Source organism: Lepisma saccharinum, chromosome 21 (assembly GCF_977018435.1).
Source record: "Lepisma saccharinum chromosome 21, izLepSacc3.1, whole genome shotgun sequence".
Classification (NCBI taxonomy): domain Eukaryota; kingdom Metazoa; phylum Arthropoda; class Insecta; order Zygentoma; family Lepismatidae; genus Lepisma; species Lepisma saccharinum.
In genome coordinates, this window is record NC_139249.1 from 26,878,546 (window position 1) to 26,900,004 (window position 21,459).

Here is a 21,459-nt window from a genome sequence, read left to right on the forward strand (position 1 = left end):
AATATTGTAAATTACTATATTTTTTGTACTAGCGAATAACAAAAGTTACCTCAGTTAATTCAACATTCGAAAAAAACGAAACATTGCGCGATTTTTCAAAGCTCTTGTCATTGGATTTCCCGTGCAATTAGCTTACAAAGAAAGCAACAACATGAAAACTCAATACATCAAAGCGGGACCATGTCCCGCCGCGAATAGAAAAATAATAGCCTTGCCGGTTTGTCGCCATTGTGAAACAGAAGTTCGCCATGTTGGATTTCTGCACTTGTTCATAAAACAGTTGTTCTTTGCGAACTATTCGTACATGTAGGAATAATGATGGTTGTTTATTTAAACAACAGACAAAATGTTTGTTTTGTATATTTTAAACGTTTAAATTCTGTTATATGAAGATAAATGTTTATTAATAGAAAAGTATCATGCATTACTTTCGTATATTAATATTACACACTCGTATTTGAATTTAAAAACTGATTCAAATAACTTGCTACATCTATAATTTGGTTTGATTGATTATTACCTAACAACTTGATTCCGGGCTGTATACACGCATTTTCACTCTGACTCGGGAATCTGTGGAGGAAGGCCGCGCACAATGATAGAGAAGGGGAGAAAGCGAGTGGGCGGAGCAAATGCCGTGTTTTCCCCTCCATGCACTCACGCGCGTTTATTGGTCCAACCCTCTCGAGTCGCTACTTGTGTAGAGGACTTGTTTTCTTTCGCTTGCTCCATGGATAAACTGAACAGAGTTACTAATTTCCAAACGCATCTCTTTTGTTTCTTTAAACTGTAGTTACATCATTCTATGCCAACATCATCTGCATGTTGACTGATTTATTTATTTATTTTGTTTTACTTTGCTTTTCTGCGACTTTTGGCATCTTCTGCATTTGCTAAATACTGAGATACGCCATTGAAGTTTCTTCCATCTTTACATTCTTCTACCTTCGTAACCGTACATTCCAAGGGTAAATTAAAATGCAAAGACGACAAAGTACCGCCTTGTTTTAACCTATAGACGTGAATTTGAATTTTATGAGACATAAAGACACACAAGTATTTTACCATCTGTTTTGTTAAGACATAGGCTATTCTTACGATATTAACAAGTTTTTTAAATCAGACTCAGTAAATCTATAATTTATATCTCTTAAAAGAATCGTGTGCTTTTTTTAAAGTCAATAAATAATTTATGAACCTCATAGGCTTATTTCCCATTTTTCTTCAGTACTCGATCTGTTGCATTGAAAACCACATTGATAATCACAAATAATTTCATTAGCATTTAAAAATAGTCTTGTTAAAAGAAGAAGAAGAGTATTGGGCCATGTTTATGTGACGTTGAAGGGCGGGAAATTCTGCGGTGGTTATTACAATTACTTTTATCACCATTCTAAAAACTTGGAACAATATCAGATTCTTTGCAGAGAAATTTCCTCTTTATTACACTTCTGACGAATTAATCTGTGAATTTGATGTATTAATAATCTTCCCATTTCATTCATCTGTTCCGTCACCGAGGAGGTTTCAGATTCTACTGCTGCTAATATTTTCCCTGATATGTACAGTACGGGCAATTGCATGTCAAACAGTTGTAATTCTCATCGACAGGATAAGCTCTGGAGATGTCAGAGATATAATTTGGGCTAATGCTAGATTTTTGCACTGGTCACCAAACATTTAAAATTAGAAATTAAACGGTTATTTTAATAAAGTTTCTGCGATACTGAATACAATTTGAAATCTTTTACACTTTACTTATTTTGAGAACATATTAAGACTTCATTCACTACTACAAGGGCCTCCCCGATGGCGCAGTGCTAGTGTCGTCGCCTTGTAATCAAGGGGTCCCGGGTTCGATCCCCGGCGGAGGCTCATAGTGGTTCGGATCCCACTTTAAAGGTGCAGTCCCGATTAGCCTTACTGTGCATAAAGTGGACTTAGAACACCAAGCCAATCAATCAATCAATCACTACTACAAAAAATCATCCAACTTCTTCAGACATCAGACGTATACGCATTACTCTAACCAGTGGTGTCCCGCCACAGGGGACGCATCCACCCCCAAAGTAGTTCATCAAATTCCCCCCCCCCCAAAGAATTGTTTATCATACCCCCCTCATACACACACACACAAATATAGTATGGATAAACACGCAGTAATTTATTTTTGTTTGAATGTCTATAATTTGATTTATTTTTTTTAAAAAGTAAATTTTCGAAATACGTAAGCTTTAGAGAACGAAAACCGCAGCCCGCCTTTTTCAAACCGATTCTAAAGGCATAAGAGGTCGCAATCAGGTAGGTAGAAAAACTATACATAATAACCATAAATAAAAATCAATAACAAGTTAATCAAACGTAACGATCCCACCCATTTTTGCGTGAAGATATATAGAATTGGTAGCTAAACCGTAACATTTTCTCCCCCCAAAAAAATTTCCATGACGCAGGCGCGTCATGAATCCCCCCGCCCCCCTTTAGGCACCCCTGACTCTAACCACTATGTAATGGAGACAGATCGTAATAGATTGAGCTAATTTTGAAAAGTTTGTAACATTCAAATTAATTTTTAATTTATTGGTTAAGTTGCCATTGAAAATTTGCTATTAAAATCCACTTATCGCCATGGAGTTAGGCAACACACATTTCAGGATCTATTTGCCCTATTTATATTGCCGGTGACTGTACATTATTTTCAGAGAAAGTGCAATCGAGACATACAGTATCTGTAGCTTCGAAATAATGCTTAGACACATTTAAATAAATTGTAGCAATATTAAAAAAACGTTCATTGCATTAAAACGTTTACATTGTACGACTCCCCTTCAATCAAAGCTACACATGCTGTTTCTGTATCTTACACTATTTCAGATCGTATACGCTCATAACTATAGTTACATGTAGCGTATGTTCTATTTTGGATATTTTTCTATGTCCAAATTATTTTCTAAATGTATCTTAGAAAAATTAAAAACCATTGAACCTAACAGATGACAAAATAATGATAAATATTCACGAATATTATATTTTGTGTTGCAATTCTTGCGAGATTAAATAACAGATTTCCCCGACTGCAATGCTAATTTCTCTTGTTCTATAATGTTATGACTTGCATTCGATAATCATGATGGTACGTATGAAGAACATGTGTTCTGGTATCAAATTTGAATCTGCTAATAGTCGTTTGTTGTTAAACCAGCTATGTTTATAAATTAAACTTTCAAATTGTAATTTAAAAAAAGGTAGTTTTCGACTTTTAGTTGCTGCAAATTTCCAAGCAATTTTCATATATTTTGTATAGCAATTGAGAGAGGGGAAAATATTCGTAACGCGACGTTCAAACAAATATTCTCGCTTCAAAATTTCAGGTAAGCAGGCATAAAATGATTGGTAAGAGGATTGGGACAAAGAGATTCATATAGAAATGGCTGATTATCATAAAATTATCTGATTGTCTTCTGCTATACTTAGGTATGCTAGTAATTCCTTTTTCTTTAAGATTTATTTTAAATATGTTAAACGGTGTCAACACTCCCTTGTGAAAGTATCCAAACGATATAGCCGCTAGGGTATCCTATAGGCTATAGCCACTGGAGTGCGCAGGATTTTTTTTCGGGAGGGGCTGGAATTGTAAAGATGGATAGTGCATAGTTGCTATCTAGGTGGACGGTAGCTGTACATAATAATATATATCGTAAATTTAGAATTTTCCACTATTAAGAATTGAAACTGGAGTTCATTTTAAAAGGTTATTTACCACTCTGGCTTTTACAAAGTTCTTCACTGCTTTTGTTTGAAGGGCTCGGGTGCAAAACATGGTAAGTGGCATTTTGGTTATTTCTGAGTTCATTAAGAAAAAAGGTTAAATTGTTTTCGTTTTGTGGTTACCAATTTCACAAGCCTTCACTGAGTCGAAAATTTAAGGATGGCCCATTTTACTTTGTAACTCAAAAATTACCAAAATGTTACTTACCATGTTTTACACCGGAGCCCTTCATTTGAAAATATTGATTTTCTCCAAATTTCTGAGGGGACTGTTATCAGCCCCCGCTCTGCGTACTCCAGTGGCTATAGCCTAGAAGCTGCAAGTTCAGGGGGCCGCATAAAAATGAGACGTGATTACGTAGAAGTGACAAACAACATAGACTATTCAAATTTCTTAATATTGTGATATTAGCACAATAAAACAACATGCCATGTCCTATTACTTGTTTATTTCATGAAAGAATGCAGAAGAAAGAAGTTTCTAGCGTTTAAATAATTTCTTTCATCCAGACTTTATATTTAAGTATTGTATTATAACCAGAGTGCAAGTCTGCAAAGGAAGCCAGAAGAGGCCTCGTAACTGTGCTAGAACAATTGTTCCCTGAAGAAACGAATGTAAACATTTTCAATGCCAACAATTGAGGGGAGGCAATAAAGTCAAGTGGAGGTATATTGACGGTTGAAATTAACATCCTTGTTAATCTCAGCTCGCGGCTACCGTAATGTAGTGTCGGTTTCTTTACCTTTGGTGCGTCTGCGGTAGGCTATTAGGGAACAGTTTTAGGTGATCTCTTGTTAAATCTAAGTGTATTGTTTTGTCGAAGTTTAGTGAATAATTTTAAATCAGATGTGTCAATATTTTGAAAATTACAAGTGTTATTAATACATGGAATGCAATTAACGAAAGTGAATTACCTACGATAACTGTTAATAATAATAATAATAATAATGTTGCATGCTCCAAAACAAAGGATAGTCTAGAGGCACAAATTTTATAAATTCTTTATGCAAATAAACATTGTATATTTGATCGTAATGAGCTGTGAACACTAATTTATATCGCTAAATATACTACTATACGCAGAAGCCAAAGTGCGTCAATTGACCCAGACATAGGCTATACAATCTTTTTATTCCAGTAACACATTAACTTCTATTGGTGCAACAAAATTAGTTTGCACTTGGAGAAATTACTACACAGAAATGCGCATCAAATGGCACTTTTTCTCAACTGCTGTTCCGTGTGATGCAGTAAAAATGCATCATTTGAACAGATCAGACACGATCATTTCAAAGAAACCAAAATTTCACGTTTGACTGTCACTTAATGCACCGAAATTGTATATTTCGTAAGTTAATTGCAACACCCTTGATTCACTTTTCGTGTTATTCTTCTACAGGAACGATATGCTCGCTGCACTTCGGCTAAGTAGCCGTATGAAGAAGACGAATTTCTTCAAAGTGGACTAGCAGTGGCGGCGATTAGTGGGGGGGGCGAATGGGGCAGGACCCAATCGACGCCACTGTGGACTAGTATGCAAGCTAAGGGTTTTCTAGTAGTCGATGGTGGAAGTTTTTGTATGGCCAAGAATCATGATTTTATTTTCACCGTATTTTTGTCGTATAAAGTTGGGCGTGTTTGCAATGAGTTATTTGCTCACATAATACAATAACTGGCCTATTTGCACAAGTTATCCTTTTACGACAAAGTCATGTCTTTCATTTTGGGTTTTCGTAACATAGGATGGCCAATAAGCCATAAAACTGCATATTAACAAATAATTCACAGATTTATGTAAATTGTGAGTTGCATTAAAATTCGCACTCTTGAAGATCAGAAAAATCGTTAATGTTACAGTCGAGTGTTGGTTTCTGTGCTGGTCAATGAAGAGGTGAATAACTACTAATGCCAGTTGACTTAGTATAGTAGTTTGTTTACTATGTTTTTAAGCAAAACAAGATTGCAGTTGCTATTGTTATAATCGTAGTTTTATTTCCGTAGCCGTATGAAACAAAATGCTTTGATAAAAAAAAACACGTGATTCGGATGAGAAAAGTATAATTGTTATAAATACGCTCAGTGTACGTATTTAATGTGCCAACAACTAACAACAATGTCTGTAGCTAACAAATTGAATCCATCAAAATGAAAATCCCAATAGCTGGGCTTAACTTTTTCTAAAGCTTCCCATAAGTGCTTTAAATTCAATGGATACAATTTGTTGGCTGTTACTGCATCATCGCGTATCAAGAGATAGAGAGACAAAATTTTTCTGTGTAATGCTTCTTATGAGGGGCATCATTTACATGCAGAAAAAAGCTTCTAAATCTTTTATTATGAACCAAAAATGTGATGCGAGTAGTCCTTTGTTTCATGTAAGTTTATTTTTATATAAATGCTTATATGTTACTTAATGCGTTCATTTGTGTCATTGACAGTGTCATCCAGTGTCGGAATTAGCGTTTCGTCACGTTCCGATTTTGTTGACGTTATACTATTGAGACACTTTCGTCCCCAAGACAAAACCTTGCTGCATAAAGAAAAACATGAAGTCCAGTGTAAGAGATGCAAATGCACTACTTCTTTGGCAGCGGTATTAAAAATTAATTGAAATTAAAACAATACTTTATTGATTCTAAATACTCGTAAAGTTATTTCGTTAAGTGCTACTAAGTTATTGTCCAGAGACATACAATTTTTACACTCATACGCACGCATACATACAAGGACAACTTGAGTATTTGGTCGCGGGCCATATTACATTCATATTTACACTAAGGATCAGTGGCTACGTTTCACAATTGCAGTTACACCCAGTGCTATATTTAATAAATTCCCAGGGCGAGAATTTTCCGTAATAATTTCCTTTCGAAGTATAGAATCATCCATAGACCTAATATCCCCCTCCGGTCCTTACAACCATGGGGATGCAATATCCAGAGGGGGAACTCCCCCTCATCTACCTTTTCCCTACGCCTTATGTTATAAGGGTAGTGTTTACGTAATAAGAATTTTCAAATTAAGAATTAATGATTTAGTACCAGGACTTCTGGAGAAGTTCAAACCCAAGTACTAAGAAAGATAATACTTGAAAATAGAATTATTTTTTTAGTAAATATTACGGCTGAAAAGCCATCGTTAATTAATTCAATTTAACTTCATACATGAGTTGAATTTGCAAAGTTTGGTACATACAAGAAATCATGCAAATTAACCGAATGTTATTTATATTTCGGAGCATATGTGGCTTCTGCTTGGTAGGACGGGAGTGTCTTTAAATGTTGTTTCCTAGCGTCGTTGAAACATATGAAAGATAAATCATTTTGCTTCCTTCCTCTTTTACAAAATTCATTAAGCCTTTCCACATTCGCTATCAACGATTGGAACATACAGAGTATCACTTCTATACACATAGAACCCAAAATGGTCAAGTAACACAAATATGTTGTCTACAGTAACACATGAAAATGCATAAACTGCCAATAATATAGGTGCATCAAAATACACAGAAAAATGCATCGAAGGGTACTTTTATCAGTTGGTGTCCTGTGGGGGGATGTACTAATAATTAATCAATTGAGATTGGACACGATCATTACAATGAAACTAGAATTATACGTAAACTGATGCACTAACTGTGCATGAACATTGATTGGATGCATTTTGAGTTTTGCGTGTAGCCATGCTGAAATAATATGTCAAACTCTGAATTCGGTAAATTTAATAGATTCATTTTAGTTTTTAAAAGTGTTAAGGCTGGCTTCATGAAAAAGAATCATACATTTGCGTAGCCCTAGTCTAAACGAAAAGCAGCTACAATGCCGAGGCCTATGTTGATTCTTAATTAATATTAATTCATATTAAACGATGTGTCACTCGCTATGTTTATGTTTCGGATGAGTTCTAGTTCTAGAAATACTCACACGTTGAATCCCTACTCAGTTAAAACGAAACTTAAATTTAGTGAAAGCACAAATGATCCACAGCTACATCTTCCTACAAGAAGTATTGTCTCCTCATTGCATTGGATAAAAAGGGCCAAGGATTAAGAATCTGGTTATAATATTCTAAGTGTTTTTTAAGTTTCAAATTTTCAAATCTTCATTATTATTAGATAAAGAACAAAATAAGATCTTTATTAATATTATTACGTAAATGCTTGCCACCACGATTTCTGTAAGTTGGTGCACGTAAACTATGATAATAAACTCTCGCCCCCAAAATTCAACTATCCCCCATCCTGTCTATACTTTCTCATAAAGTAACGGATTATTTTTTTGTATAAAGTGACGGTATGACGTTACTCTTTTCAATACCTTCCACCATCAGGAATTCTACACTACAAAACGTTGACTAAAACTGACTGTCCAATACCGTCAATTTCCGCTGCCATCCAACTTTATTGTAAAAAATGACTACGACCGTTTTTAAACTATTAACGGTCATTACGTATACACGTGTAGTTAGAATGTAATTAATGTAATTTTATTGATTCAGTTTTTAAAACTATATCATGGTTCATTCCACTGCAATTTATAATCATTATTCATCTTTATTCATGATGAAATATTCAAATTTAAAGAAAAAAACTGCGTTGTTTTTGTAAGTTAACAGGCAGGCTGCTAAATTTTAACAGCAGAATATTGTAAATTTAACGGTGCCTTCTAACAGCATAAAGAGTTGTAATTTTTCCAAAAGGAAATTTGAAACTTCAAAGTAGGGTTGTGAAACAAATAAATTCATTTCCCGTCCGTTAGAGAAAATCAGCAAGCGTAAATGAGTTCTGCAGTAAAGAACCTTTTTATCTTTAAAGTATTTCAATTCGGTCCAGGAACATTTTTTTTCCCGGATCAGTTTAAATACGGTCCAATTTCCGTATTGAAATGAAACAATACGCAACTTGGACGGAATTTAAATTGCGCGTGAGAAAAGGTTATGGACCTGTTACAGAACCCAATAAAACCCATTAGAATTTATGGATTCCTGAACCTTTATACGAAGTGGTTCCTCGATGTGAGAAATTTTTCAAAACTTCATTTTCTGTATTATTCAACAGAGCTTCAGTTCACTTTATGTAGAAACGTTAATCGTTACTGAATGTTCAGTTAACGTGGGATCAGACAACTGAAATTCTTCCGTGTTGGTAGGGTTCCGGGTTCGAGTCCTATCCATCAATTTCACATTCATCATTACGACTAGCGGCAATTGATTGAGTTGGTGTTCTAAGTTCCCTTTATGCACAGTAAGGCTAATCGGGACTGGCCGAACCACTATGACGACTAGCGGCAAGTGGCCAATACAGAGCAATTGAAATGTTCATTGGATCTTATTGTAATTGATGAAGCTTACCTGTTTTTCCGGACAAGTCAGACCCACCGTTGACCTCAGAGGACAAGGCGACCGCGGAGACATCTGGCGGCGACCTGGGAGACGACAGGGCGGCATCCTCGGTGCTTGGGGACAGCGACGACGTCGGCGTGAGCGGCCGCAGCGTCGGTTCGAGCGACAGCGACGGGAGGACCAGCGGATGCGGGTGCGTCGGTTCGAACCCGGGGAACAACCCGTGCCCGGGCAGCGGCGAAAAGTGCGGGTGCCTGTGGAGCAGCCAGGTATTGTAGAGCAGCGGGAGGGAGGGATACGGGGCCGGCGGCGCCGAGGGTGTCGAGATCAGGGACTCTATGGAGAACGAACCGAACGTTGGCGGTCTGTGGAGCAGATCCTTGTAGGCCTCCATCGAGGGGTCACCCTAGATCAACGTTCACCATTCTCGCTTCTACGCACTCGCACACACGCACCGTCCTCTTCGGAACCTTACAGTCGTTTGTCGGCGATCTCTTCCTGCACGACGAATCACGTGCTCACGCCTCGTCGCTCTCCCGTTGGTCCGCGCTGAGATCTCCCGACTCCGCCCACCGCCACCTTCGACCACGGCTCCCCCTCCGATTGGTCCGGGCCGAAGCGGCCGCGGACCAACGAGGATCCAGGGATCGAATTGGTGTCATAATTCGCGGCCACTTAAGTCCGGAATTAGCGAAGCGAGTGCCGCCGGAAACCGGCGGGAAAATGAGCAGTGTTGCCAAGTCTACCCGCCGGATTGTTTACGATATCGATTGGGGAAGGGACCCCCGCCCGGGTGGCATCAGGAAATTAATTCCGGTTGACAAATGCGCCCCAAAAGGCTTTTGTTGGTTTACGACAAAGAGCCCAATCGGCTTAGTGGGCGATATTGTTTGCTCAGGCAATTATCCCTCTTTATGGAGGGTAATGGATCAAAAAACTTATGGGGGATGAGCTGTGGAAGCAGAGGTTCCGAGTTCGAATCGTGGGAAAGGAATGAACATTCCTTTCCGTTTGTTCATTCGTCTATAGAGATGGTATCGAGAATGAGTTTAGCCGACCTCCGTGGCAGAGTGGTTAGCACAACACGCTACGACGCCAGGGGTCCCCCGGTTCGAATCTAGGCCTGTGAATTGGTATTCTATGTGAGCGTGCCTTCATCAATTTTATCATATCATCACTAGTTCGTCGTGGTCACGATTAGCCAAAAGTGGCATAAAAGCGAAGTAATATTAACCAAATCAATGAGTCGAGAAGATATCAGGGAAACTATTGTTCTCGTCTCGAGTTGTAAACGCATTTCTTGTTCTCGATCTCGTTTCGATTTGTAAACATCCGTCTCGTTCATCTCTCGGTTTTGTCTCGAGTCTCACAATACACGCAACACAATAGAATCTATACTCTGTCTCTGGAGCAAGCGACCGAGAACAAGTTCTATGCGCAAATAGTGATTCGAGAAGGCTCGACCAACGAACGCGTCAGGGGGAAAGGGATTACACGAAGAGGGCAACGCTACTATAGCTGGCAGCCGTTTGCAGCAGCGCGCGCTGCTTTGTTCCGCCCATTTGCTTGCTCCCCTTGTCTACCGTTATGCGAGGCATAACACAGCCTCCTGAGACGTAGTACACAGCGTGTTACTGTACAAGCTCTCACAGCGTATAGAATTCACAAAGGCTAACAATTGCATTTTTTTTTTTCTATTTTCAAGCCTTGCTTCGACGTTACGGTTACGAACCCTCGAGAAACAAAAGTATTTTATCTTAAATATTTGGAACCACTCAGCACCATGGTTCACAATGGATTGCCTTACTTGTAAATAATCATTTAAATACCCGCTTTCCCATACAGCACAACATGGATTCAGATATGTTACGGATACGTAACTCGTGAAATATTGTAACATTGCAGCAACATTGCGATGTTTCAGGTATGTTTCAGCAATGTAAAAATGTCCGCGAATATAGCCTAACATAACATTCGTAATGTTACAGAAACATGTCAGTGTAGCATTGCAGAAACGTGTCAATGTAATATTGCAGAAATATGTCAGGGGAACATTACAGATATATTTCCGTAAGGTTTTGTGATATTTCAGTTACATTAGAGTGATATTCTTTCACATTATTGTTATATTGAATGGAATCAGTACTGTAGCTATTTATAAATGGCATATTTGACGGGGGTTGGGGTTAAGCCCCTTCAAAAGTTATTACAATATTTACGTGTAAATCATTTCCTGAAAATAGAATTCACAGTATTTCCTTTAAAATCAAGTATTGTGATGCAAAAGTGCCACAGGTTTTGGGTTTGAAACCTCGTCTGAAGATATCAAAAGTAAAGTATATTTGATTTAGGTAAATTTTTGAAACACCACAAAGTCTCGAATATTTAGTCTCGGCCTCGAAATCAGACAAAAACACTGTAACGCGATGGAGACAAAGTATACTGCTCATCTGTTCAATATGTCAACGTTATTTTATTTTCTTCCCCTGAAAATTCCAACTACACTCTGTCTCGGTAAACTCTGGAGCAAGCAAACGAAAACAAGTTCTCTGCACAAGTAGGACTCGAGAGGCCTCGACCAATGAACCCCTTGCCGGCCCCGTGGCGGAGTGGTTAGCACATCACGCTACAACGCCAGGGATCCCGGGTTCGAATCCTGGCCTGGGCATGGATATTTGTGTATATTCATCAATTTCATCATATCATCACTCGTCCCCATCTTCGCAAATTAGCCAAAGTTGCATAGGGGCACATGCCCCCCCACCCTCGTCCACCCAAAAAGTGATAACTAAGTATTATGAAAAAGTATAGAATCGTTGTGTCGCAACGAACGAAAAAAGTTCGAGCAACATAAAATAGATTCCTAAATAATCCAGACTTCCAAAAGTTCAGCTTGTACAGGATGTACTTGAAACTGATTTGTGTGACTGAAGATCGCATCCGAAGTATCTTGATTACAGGTTGACAATGTAAATGTACGAATAGCGTTAATACACAGCGACATCCGTTTTGGGAGATCCTGCGGAGCTTTATTGGAGGGCTGCATATAATTTCAGTTTTATAATTTTCCCTTCAATTTCTAGTAAGCTAAATTTTTACGCAAAAAGAATCCTAACGAGAATATATCTACCACCGTTGATATGAAGGAAAAATCGAACACATGGAATAATATGAATGTGGTTATATTTTACCTACACTGCTATGAACACTATAAAAATCGTAAGGTAAGAATTGTTATGCTTCCTTAAAACATGGCTCTCCTTGCTATAGAAAGTGTGTTGCACAACAATGGACATTGTGCTGCTTACTAGATCATATTACAAATTATACTGCGTGCACTGTTAGAATTGTAATGCCATTTTATTGGTAAGAAACACTTGTTATACACTCGACAAACAAATAGGAACTGCTTGATTAATGAATGATTTCTTCTGTTACAGGGTCTTTTCACAATACGTTTTATATCGGAGAATTACGTATGCTCTTTGCATTATTGTACAAAGGTTCCTTAATAATAATAGGCCCCCTTCCCCTCACCGTGGGATCTGCTGGCCTCTTTTAGCTGCCACTGAGCAGAAGCCTACAAAACCTCGTCTTCCAAAATATCAGGGTTTTTCTGCAACTAATACCGATTCTGCCAATCACACAATGGCTTATAATTTTAAAAATATATAAGTAGTAGAATTCAGTCCAGTTCAGAAGAGTTTCTAGAATTTTATCTCAAGTACTAGAGCCAACTTGGCAAAACTGTTGTTCATTTTAGATTCAGTACAACCAAAATACCCAAAATTCGTTCAAAAATTTTTGGCAACTAAAAATATATATATATATATATTTTGTAAACCTGTGCAATGTTACATATTGTTGTGTGTAATGCACTAAAATGCATCAATTCAGATTACACAAGTTCATTTCAAGGAAACCAAAATTACACGTTTTAACTCATAAGTGTGTGCGCCGTAATTGCATCAATCTTGATTTAAAACATTTCGAGTTATATCTGTACGTAATGGCCGTTAATGTTTGCTGTAATCGTAACTTTTTTGCTTTAGTTGAATGGCAGCGATCTCAGCTCTTCACTTCTTTAGCTAACCTTTTGCAATGTGACACCGAAACGTCTTCCTCTCCAGACTCGGAGAAGGGCGTCGGTGCATAGCGTCCTTATCTCATCTCGGCGTTTACCCATTTAGAGGGATAAACGCGGACGCATTATGCGTATCTGGAGAGCCTTGTTTGGTCCTGGAGAACGAACCGCCCTTGCCGCGTGGCGCCATCTTGGATTTAAACCGGAAATGGGCGAGTCATCGAGAGAGTGATTACTAGCAGTGAGAAGGGATTAGTATTGTGTTGTCTGCCTTTGTGATCCTTCTCTTCGCCCAGCCCTACGTGGCACACGCACGTTCGATGCGTGTGTGTGCGAGAAACCTGTAGATATGGGGGTAATGGAATACAGTAGCGACGCCATAGGGAAATGCGTGGTGCTGTGAGGGACGTCATCTAGTTCGTCGTATTACCACCGCCCACTATGCAAGCAAGTAAAACTATATAGACAACATGCATTTTAAATGATATGAATGTGAATGAATGAATTAATTAATTAATATTGTTGGATGCTTCACCACCACATATGGCCATTTTGCACCCTTCAATGTACACGGGGAAATGTCCCCTTATCTAAAATTCTTACCTGAGTGTTAATAAGGAGGTGTAAAAAGCCAATTTGCATAAATTGAAAGTGCAAAGTTCTGGCGTTATCTAAACAGCTGGTGCCTCCCCGATGGTATAGTGCAAGCAGTGTCGCCTTGTAATCAAGGGATTCCGGGTTCGGTACCCGGAAGAGGCACATGGTGGTTCGGATCCAACTTTAAACTGTAGGTCCAGTCCCGATTAGCCAAAAGCGAATCAACAACAACAATCTATTTCCCTAATTTGAAATAGTACATCCCTTTCAGTTTCAAATAGGCGAAACGGGAATTCCTGTTTCGCCTGATACACTTAGAGAACTAAATGCATCATATCGATTGATGCACCAGAATGCATCGATTGATGAACTAAAGTGTGTTTTATGGCTTCTTCAAAGAATCAGATTCACATTTGATGCATTTCGGTGCATTTTTGTATGTCGTGAAAGAAACACCAAAGTGCATCATTTGATTGAAGTGAGGATTCTTTTCAGTCCAGATGCACTTCAATGCATCAGTTGATGTTCCTTGATGCACCTTCCTGCATCTTTTTGGATGATGCACTTAAACGTTTGGTCTGAGCTACAGAGTTTATGTTGCTCAGAAGAAACGTTTAAGTGCATGATCATGAAGATGCAATCTGGTGCATCAAAACGCATCAACTGATGCATTGAAGTGCATCTCGACTGAAAGAAATCCTCACTTGAATCAAATGATGCACTTGGGTGTTTCTTTCACGACATACAAAAATGCACCCAAATGCATCAAATGTGAATCTGATTCTTTGAAGAAGCCATAAGACACACTTTAGTGCATCAATCGATGCATTCTGGTGCATCAATCGATATGATGCATTTAATTTTCTGTGTGTGTGGTAATTGAGTCATAAATCATATTATCTTGTACAGATAAGCAATTAGGCGAAACGGGAATGCACGCTTCGCCCGAAGGCGGTTCCAAGGTGAAAGATCAAAGGAATGCTCGTGACGGCGTTTGTGAGTGACGGGTTGGTGTTAGGGGAGTGGGGGGACTGGGAATAGGGGCTATTAGCAGAACCGAGGAACTAACAGAGCGCTCAAACGAACAGACCCTTGCTCCCAAATGTTCGCTAGTATATACGTAACTTTACCTTTTCCAGTTCCCTAAACGCCACACCACCTTGCATCAGTTAGGCAAAACCAGCAGGTAAGCTCCGATAGTCCGAAAACTTGTGGAATCTTTAAAATGCCTGAGATCGAACCAAGAGCCTCTCGCAGCAACGGCAAGAGTCGCAGATCAAGCGGCAACCAATTTTTTGGTACACTGTGCCCCACATGTCACGAAAAGTCTGGTAAACAGGTCCCGGTGGCATATGGGGAAATGACAGCAATCAAAAGGCGATTACAGATCCAGGAAGCACGGGTCATCAGCCCGGACTGTGCTCTGGAATGGAGAGGAATCGCGGCACATGTGAGTTTTTGTGTCCCCGCCCCCACTAATGTTGTCGGTAGTCATTGTTCGCAAGCGGAAGATGCCGTCGGGAGATCGTCAGGTGCCCGGCAGCTGCGGCGATGACAAAGGCTCTGATTCCTCATCTAATTAGCCAAAATCAAAATCAGTGTTGCCACTCGCCTAGACGAAGATGTGACCGCATGTTGCTCGACTCTGAGACGTCACTGAATTCTCGGGTCGTTGTTTATCCTGTATACTCCTGGTGGAGCAGGGAAGTCATTGGTGAGTTTACAGAGCCTCAAACGCTCTTTCTTCTGGAACTTTCCCGACGGCGTAGTGGTAACGTTGTCGCCTTGTAATCAACGGGTCTCGAGTTAGATACCCTTTGGAGGCACATAGTGGCTCGGATTCGGCTTTAAACTATAGGTTCAGTCTCGATTAGCCTTTTTGTGCATAAAGTTGGCTTATATACAAACTCAAACTCCTCCTTCTGGCCCTTTAGTCTGTCTTCAATGCTCAACCTTGAGGTAGATTTGCTTAAGCTCTCTTTTTCATTCGAAAAATTTACTCTTGTGATAAGGTATTTTCATGCTCACTTCATGTCACCCTTCTTTTCTTTGTACTTTTGTTTCCGGGACTTTCCTATTTACAGAACGAGGGTTTCAGAACAGGTTTATATTTGATGGAAAGAGTCTCTCGGGCTATCGACCAGGTGAGTTGTGGAAATGATTCCAAGATTTCGAGAGAATCTTTTTATCCCGTCGCCAGGATAGCTTTTGCTGTTGGTTCATATTTTTCTTCTTTTCCATGTCTTACCCTTCACAATTCACACATAGCAATTTGTTCGATATACTCCATCCTGGTTCTGCGAATATTCTTGTATTCTTCTTTCATTTATTGTTGTCATTATTGCTTCATGCCTCAGTAAATGCCCCACTATCCTGCACCGGATGATCAATTTCTACGTGGGTCATCCAGAAAATAAAGACCGTTTGGTTATACAAAATGAAAAACACAATATTTATTGGAAAGAAGTTCTGTTACATACCTGAAGCTTCCTTCACTTCTCTACATAATCACCTCCTACATTTAAACATTTGTCGTATCTGGGCACGAGCTTCAGAATTCCCATGTTATACTCTTCTGCCGCAAGTTCATTAAGCCAGGTGGTCACTGCATTCAAACAAAGGACCGCTCGCGCATTTCCGCCGAAAGGCACTACCTACAATGCAAATCGTTATTGTGAGAAGTAGTATAAAATACAATATAACCAGGACGAGAAAGTATGAACCCCCCTCAGGCAGATTTGCCTACACTTAAAACAAGCTCAACATGCCCATATGAGCTTTTTGCTCAAGTGTGGAACCCTGTCTAATCCAAGATTTTTGTAAAAATGCCCTCGGGAATTTCCCGTGAAAGTATGACCCCCCTCAGATTGATTTGCCTACACTTATAAAAGGCACTTCTGTGAGATTGTTGTCCATAAATTTGTTAAAAATATGCCCTTCTTGATATTTTTTTTGGCTACACTTAAAACTAGGCCAGACGTATTAACACACACACACACACAAACACACACATATTTACTTCCGGTCCACTTCAGGTCCACTTCCGGTCCACTTCCGGTTCACTTCCGGTCCACTTCCGGTTTGCCTACTTCCGGTCCACTTGTGGCCTATTTCTGGTTTATTTATATTGCATTATGTTTTGCAACAAATTATTAGACATGTGTTGTTTTCTGATTGGTTGGTTATGACATAATGTGATGATGTGTTATATTCTGATTGGCTTATTGTTTCAGATGCTTTCAATGCGGTCTGTGCTTAGGCTATATAAAGAGATTTTACATTGCATATCCGCCAGTATTGTGAGAGTTGTTGAAGAGTAAGGGTGTATTGTTGCAGTGCTGCTCATATTTTTAAATACAAAAATATTGCAGATTTGTATAAATTGAAACACAAATCTATTTGATTTAATATACAGAATTTTTGACAACCTGTCATAGGTTTATTAAGTATAGAGTTTTGATTTGAACCCCAAGAAATTTTTTATAAATACCAAAGCCAAAAAATATTAACACATACACACACACACACACACACACACACACACACACACACACACACACACACACACACACACACACACACAAATCACACTGCTGAACCCAACCGATATTTTTTATTAAGCATAGAATTTTGATTTGGACCCCAAGAAATTTTATATAATAAACCAACAACAAAAATGCCAAATCAAAAATATTGTAATCAATGCAAAAAAAGAATATATCCAGCCCCAATTGGGCTAAGCATCAAAGGAATTGTAATCCAGACAAATGCAGAACTCCCACAAAAATATGCCCTAAATGCCATAGAAAATATAGCATGGAATACTTCACTTATAAACATAAAGGTACTTGCTCTGCACAGTCATCAACATTGCCCCCATAACCATCTACATCTGGTCTGAAAAGAAAGCATGAAGCACCTGTTAATGCTGGACCAGCAAAGCAGCCACGCTATGAACCCATCCATAGCAGTTTTAACGGCCAATTAAGGGATCACCGTTTTGTATCAGAGCCAAGATGTGGCATTAAGAATTTTTTGAACAGTATAAATCCAGATGTGCAGGCAAATTCTAAATGCACAAAATGGCTCTTATAAGCTGTCCCTCAAATTGTTTACACAATATAAGAAGCCAAATGGCACAAAATTTACACAGCCCCACATAACAGAAACTGTACCTATATATTCAAATGCAAATTCAGACAAAATAATAAGCAGTTTGATAGATCAATTGAATATTAAACACTCTGAATTTGCTGGAAAAGAGTCTGGATGGAGCCTATGCGGATCTCCACACAAGCTCTATGTTAATATTTCTGAATTCAGCCCATTACAAGGATCTACATATTTGCCATTACCTGCCAATATTAAAAACAAACAAGCCGTGGTTAATATAAAAAATAATGATGAGAAATGCTTTTTGTGGTGTATTTTAGCTGCTTTGTATCCAGTTTCAAGGCATCCTGAGCGAATAAGTTATTATAAACAGCATGAAAATGATTTTGATGAAGCAATGAAGGGCTTAGAATATCCAATGTCTGTTCAGAATATTGATAAATTTGAAAAAAAAAGCCAGGGATATTAATGGTAAACAATTATCTATTAATGTATTTACTTGTTCTACTGGCCGTGGCAATTGCTTGATAGCACCTCTCAGAATCAGTACATTTGATGATGATTCTGCTGCTCCGATTGATCTGCTCTTAATTGAAGAGGATGGCACATATCATTACACTCTGATACACAGTCTTGAAGCTTTAGTCAGAAAACAACAAGGCAAATCCAATACAATATTCAAGTTGTGCAGAAGATGTTTGACTGTATTTGATGGTCAAAAAATAATAAATGGGGTTCGGGAAGTGAATGCAGAAATTGCTAAAAACAAGTTAATTGAGCATCTGAAATACTGTGGCAACCATAAACCTGTTCATATGGTGATGCCAATGCCAAGTGAAAATGCCAAATTCAAAAAATTTGAAAGCCTTGTTGGAACACCCAGCATATATAGTCTGTGATTTTGAATCAAACCTCAAACCTCTTGCATTCTGTAGCCCAGATCCTGATGAACCTTCAATTACATCATACCAGTTACATGAACCTTCTAGTTTTTGTTATGTGATTGTACAGGATGGTGTTGTTAGTAAAGAAGATTTATACATGGGAGCAGATGCCATCAAAAAATTTGCACTTACAATAGAAAATGAGTGCCATGACATAGCATCTAATGTATTATTAAAATCAAAACCTATGTTGCCTTTAACAGAGGAACAGATTGAAGATTTCAACAATGCAGAAAAATGCCCGGTATGTGATTCTGAATTTTCAGATACAAATATCAAGGTTCATCACCATTCTCATACAGATGGTAAATTCTTAATGGCCCTGTGTAATAGCTGTAATATTAAGATCCAGAGACCAAAATTTATCCCTATATGTTGCCATGGTGCATCCAATTATGATTTTCATCATTTGATCAGGTACGAGGGGTTTGACAAGCAGAATTTAAATATTTTAGCTGAAAATAATGAGAAATATATTGCCATTAGCAAAATAATTAAAGATAATGGTGTTCCTATTCACTTAAGATTTCTTGATTCATACAGAATTTTATCGGCTAGCCTGGCTACACTGGCCACTCAATTATCTGATGATCAATTCAAAATCACATGTGCTTCGTTTCCAAATCAGGACCTGAAATTAATTAGGCGGAAGGGTGTATATCCATATGATTATGTTACAGATTTTTCTAAATTTGATGAGTGTTCTCTGCCACCACAACAAGAGTTTTACAGCAAAATCAGAGGATCTGGAATCACTGATGAAGATTATCACCATGCCCAGTTGATGTGGAACAATTTAAAATGCCAGACATTTGGTGATTATCACAAGGCTTATTTAAAACTTGATGTGACCCTCTTAGCTGATATACTGCAGGCATTCAGAAAATCTTCCATGCAAAATTATAAGCTTGATCCAATGTATTTTTACAGTGCTCCGGGCCTAGCATGGTCTGCAATGTTTTTAAACACTAAAATGCAATTGGATCTGATCCAGGATCAAGACATGTATCTGTTTATGGAACAATGTATAAGAGGAGGCATGGTGCAATGTTCTCAGAGATATGCCAGAGCAAATAACAAATATATTCCTGATTATGATCCAGCACTGCCATCAAATTATATACTGTATGTAGATGCCAACAGCCTCTATGGTTATGCCATGATGAAAAAACTGCCATATGCAGGGCTTGAGTGGGTCGAAGATTTCAACATTGAAGATCTTAAGGATTTTGATGACAGTCACTATGGCCTGTTCTTAGAGGTTGATCTGACAATTCCAGATGATTTACACAACACATTTTCTGATCTGCCCCCAATTCCCGAGGTTGAGTGCTCACCTGGCTCTAAACAGAAGAAATTGATGATGACTCTGGAGCCGAAACAGGATTATGTCATATATTACAAAAACCTCCACTTCCTGATGAAACATGGTGTTCAAGTGACCAAAGTTGGAAAAGTTTTGAGGTTCAGGCACTCAAGATGGTTGAAACCATATATTGATACAAACACAGAGCTTCGAACATCTGCAATGAGCCAATTTGATAAGACCTTGTTTAAATTGATGGTCAATTCAGTGTATGGCAAAACAATTGAAAATGTCAGAAAACATATTGATGTTAAAATAATTACGGCCCCCAGCCGGAGCAAAAAGTTGATTGCAAAGCCCAACTTCAATTACAGAAGAATTTATGATGAGAATATGGCACTTTTCAACATGAAAAAAACAAAGATTAAGTTTGATAAGCCTATTTATGTAGGGGCTGTGATATTGGAATTGGCCAAATTACACATGTTAAAATTGTATTATGATGTGTTGAAGCCTTTTTATAAGGATCGTGTAAAACTGATGTACATGGACACAGATAGTTTTGTTCTTGATATTCAAACAGAAGATGTTTATCAAGATATAACACAGCCTGAATTGTTTAAATATTTTGATACCAGTGAACATACAGAGATTCAACACCACAACAAAAAGGTGCCTGGCAAGTTAAAAGATGAAACACTTGGTGATGTTATTGTGGCATTTGCTGGTTTAAGGGCCAAGATGTACAGTTTTGAAACATGTAGTGGCGCTGTTGCAAAAAAAGCCAAGGGCATTGGCAGAGTGACTGTAGACAAAGAGCTTGAATTTGAAGATTACAAAAATTGCCTCAAATCATGTAGCACAATCAGAACATCAGAATCCAGAATTCAGAGTGTGGATCACTTGTTGACTAGCAATATTGTAAGAAAAGTGGCTCTGGACCCACATGATGATAAGAGATGCATTTTGTCATGTGGCATACATACTTTACCATGGGGTCATTGTGATTTGAAAAGTGGCAAACAATGCCCAATTACAGAGCATGATTTGAAATAAATAAGCATGCCTATGAACTTATTTGGGTTCAAAAAACAGGCTATTATGGACCTGCCAACACCACAACCCTCTTCTGATATGATATCTAAACTAAGTGCTTTGTTAATTATTCATCTGAACAGCATATTTACAGATGTTGATGATGAAACAGGTAAAACATTGTACATATTTAACAATAATTTAAATCATTACCAATTATCTGTAGGTGGTCAATTGCAATTTATTACAACCCCTGAGGGTAATGTCAAGA

General features: G+C 38.4%; 1 protein-coding gene across 1 annotated transcript in view; it reads right to left on the bottom strand.

The window, feature by feature from the left end:
* The window catches only part of LOC146004500 (uncharacterized), a 46,976-nt gene extending 37,403 nt beyond the window's left edge, over positions 1-9,573 (bottom strand). The window contains exon 1 of the mRNA XM_083143363.1: positions 9,119-9,573. Coding sequence (XP_082999489.1) covers positions 9,119-9,503 — 385 coding nt within the window. The 5' untranslated portion in view covers positions 9,504-9,573. The remainder of the gene's footprint in view (positions 1-9,118) is intronic.
* Between the last annotated feature and the right edge of the window lie 11,886 nt (positions 9,574-21,459).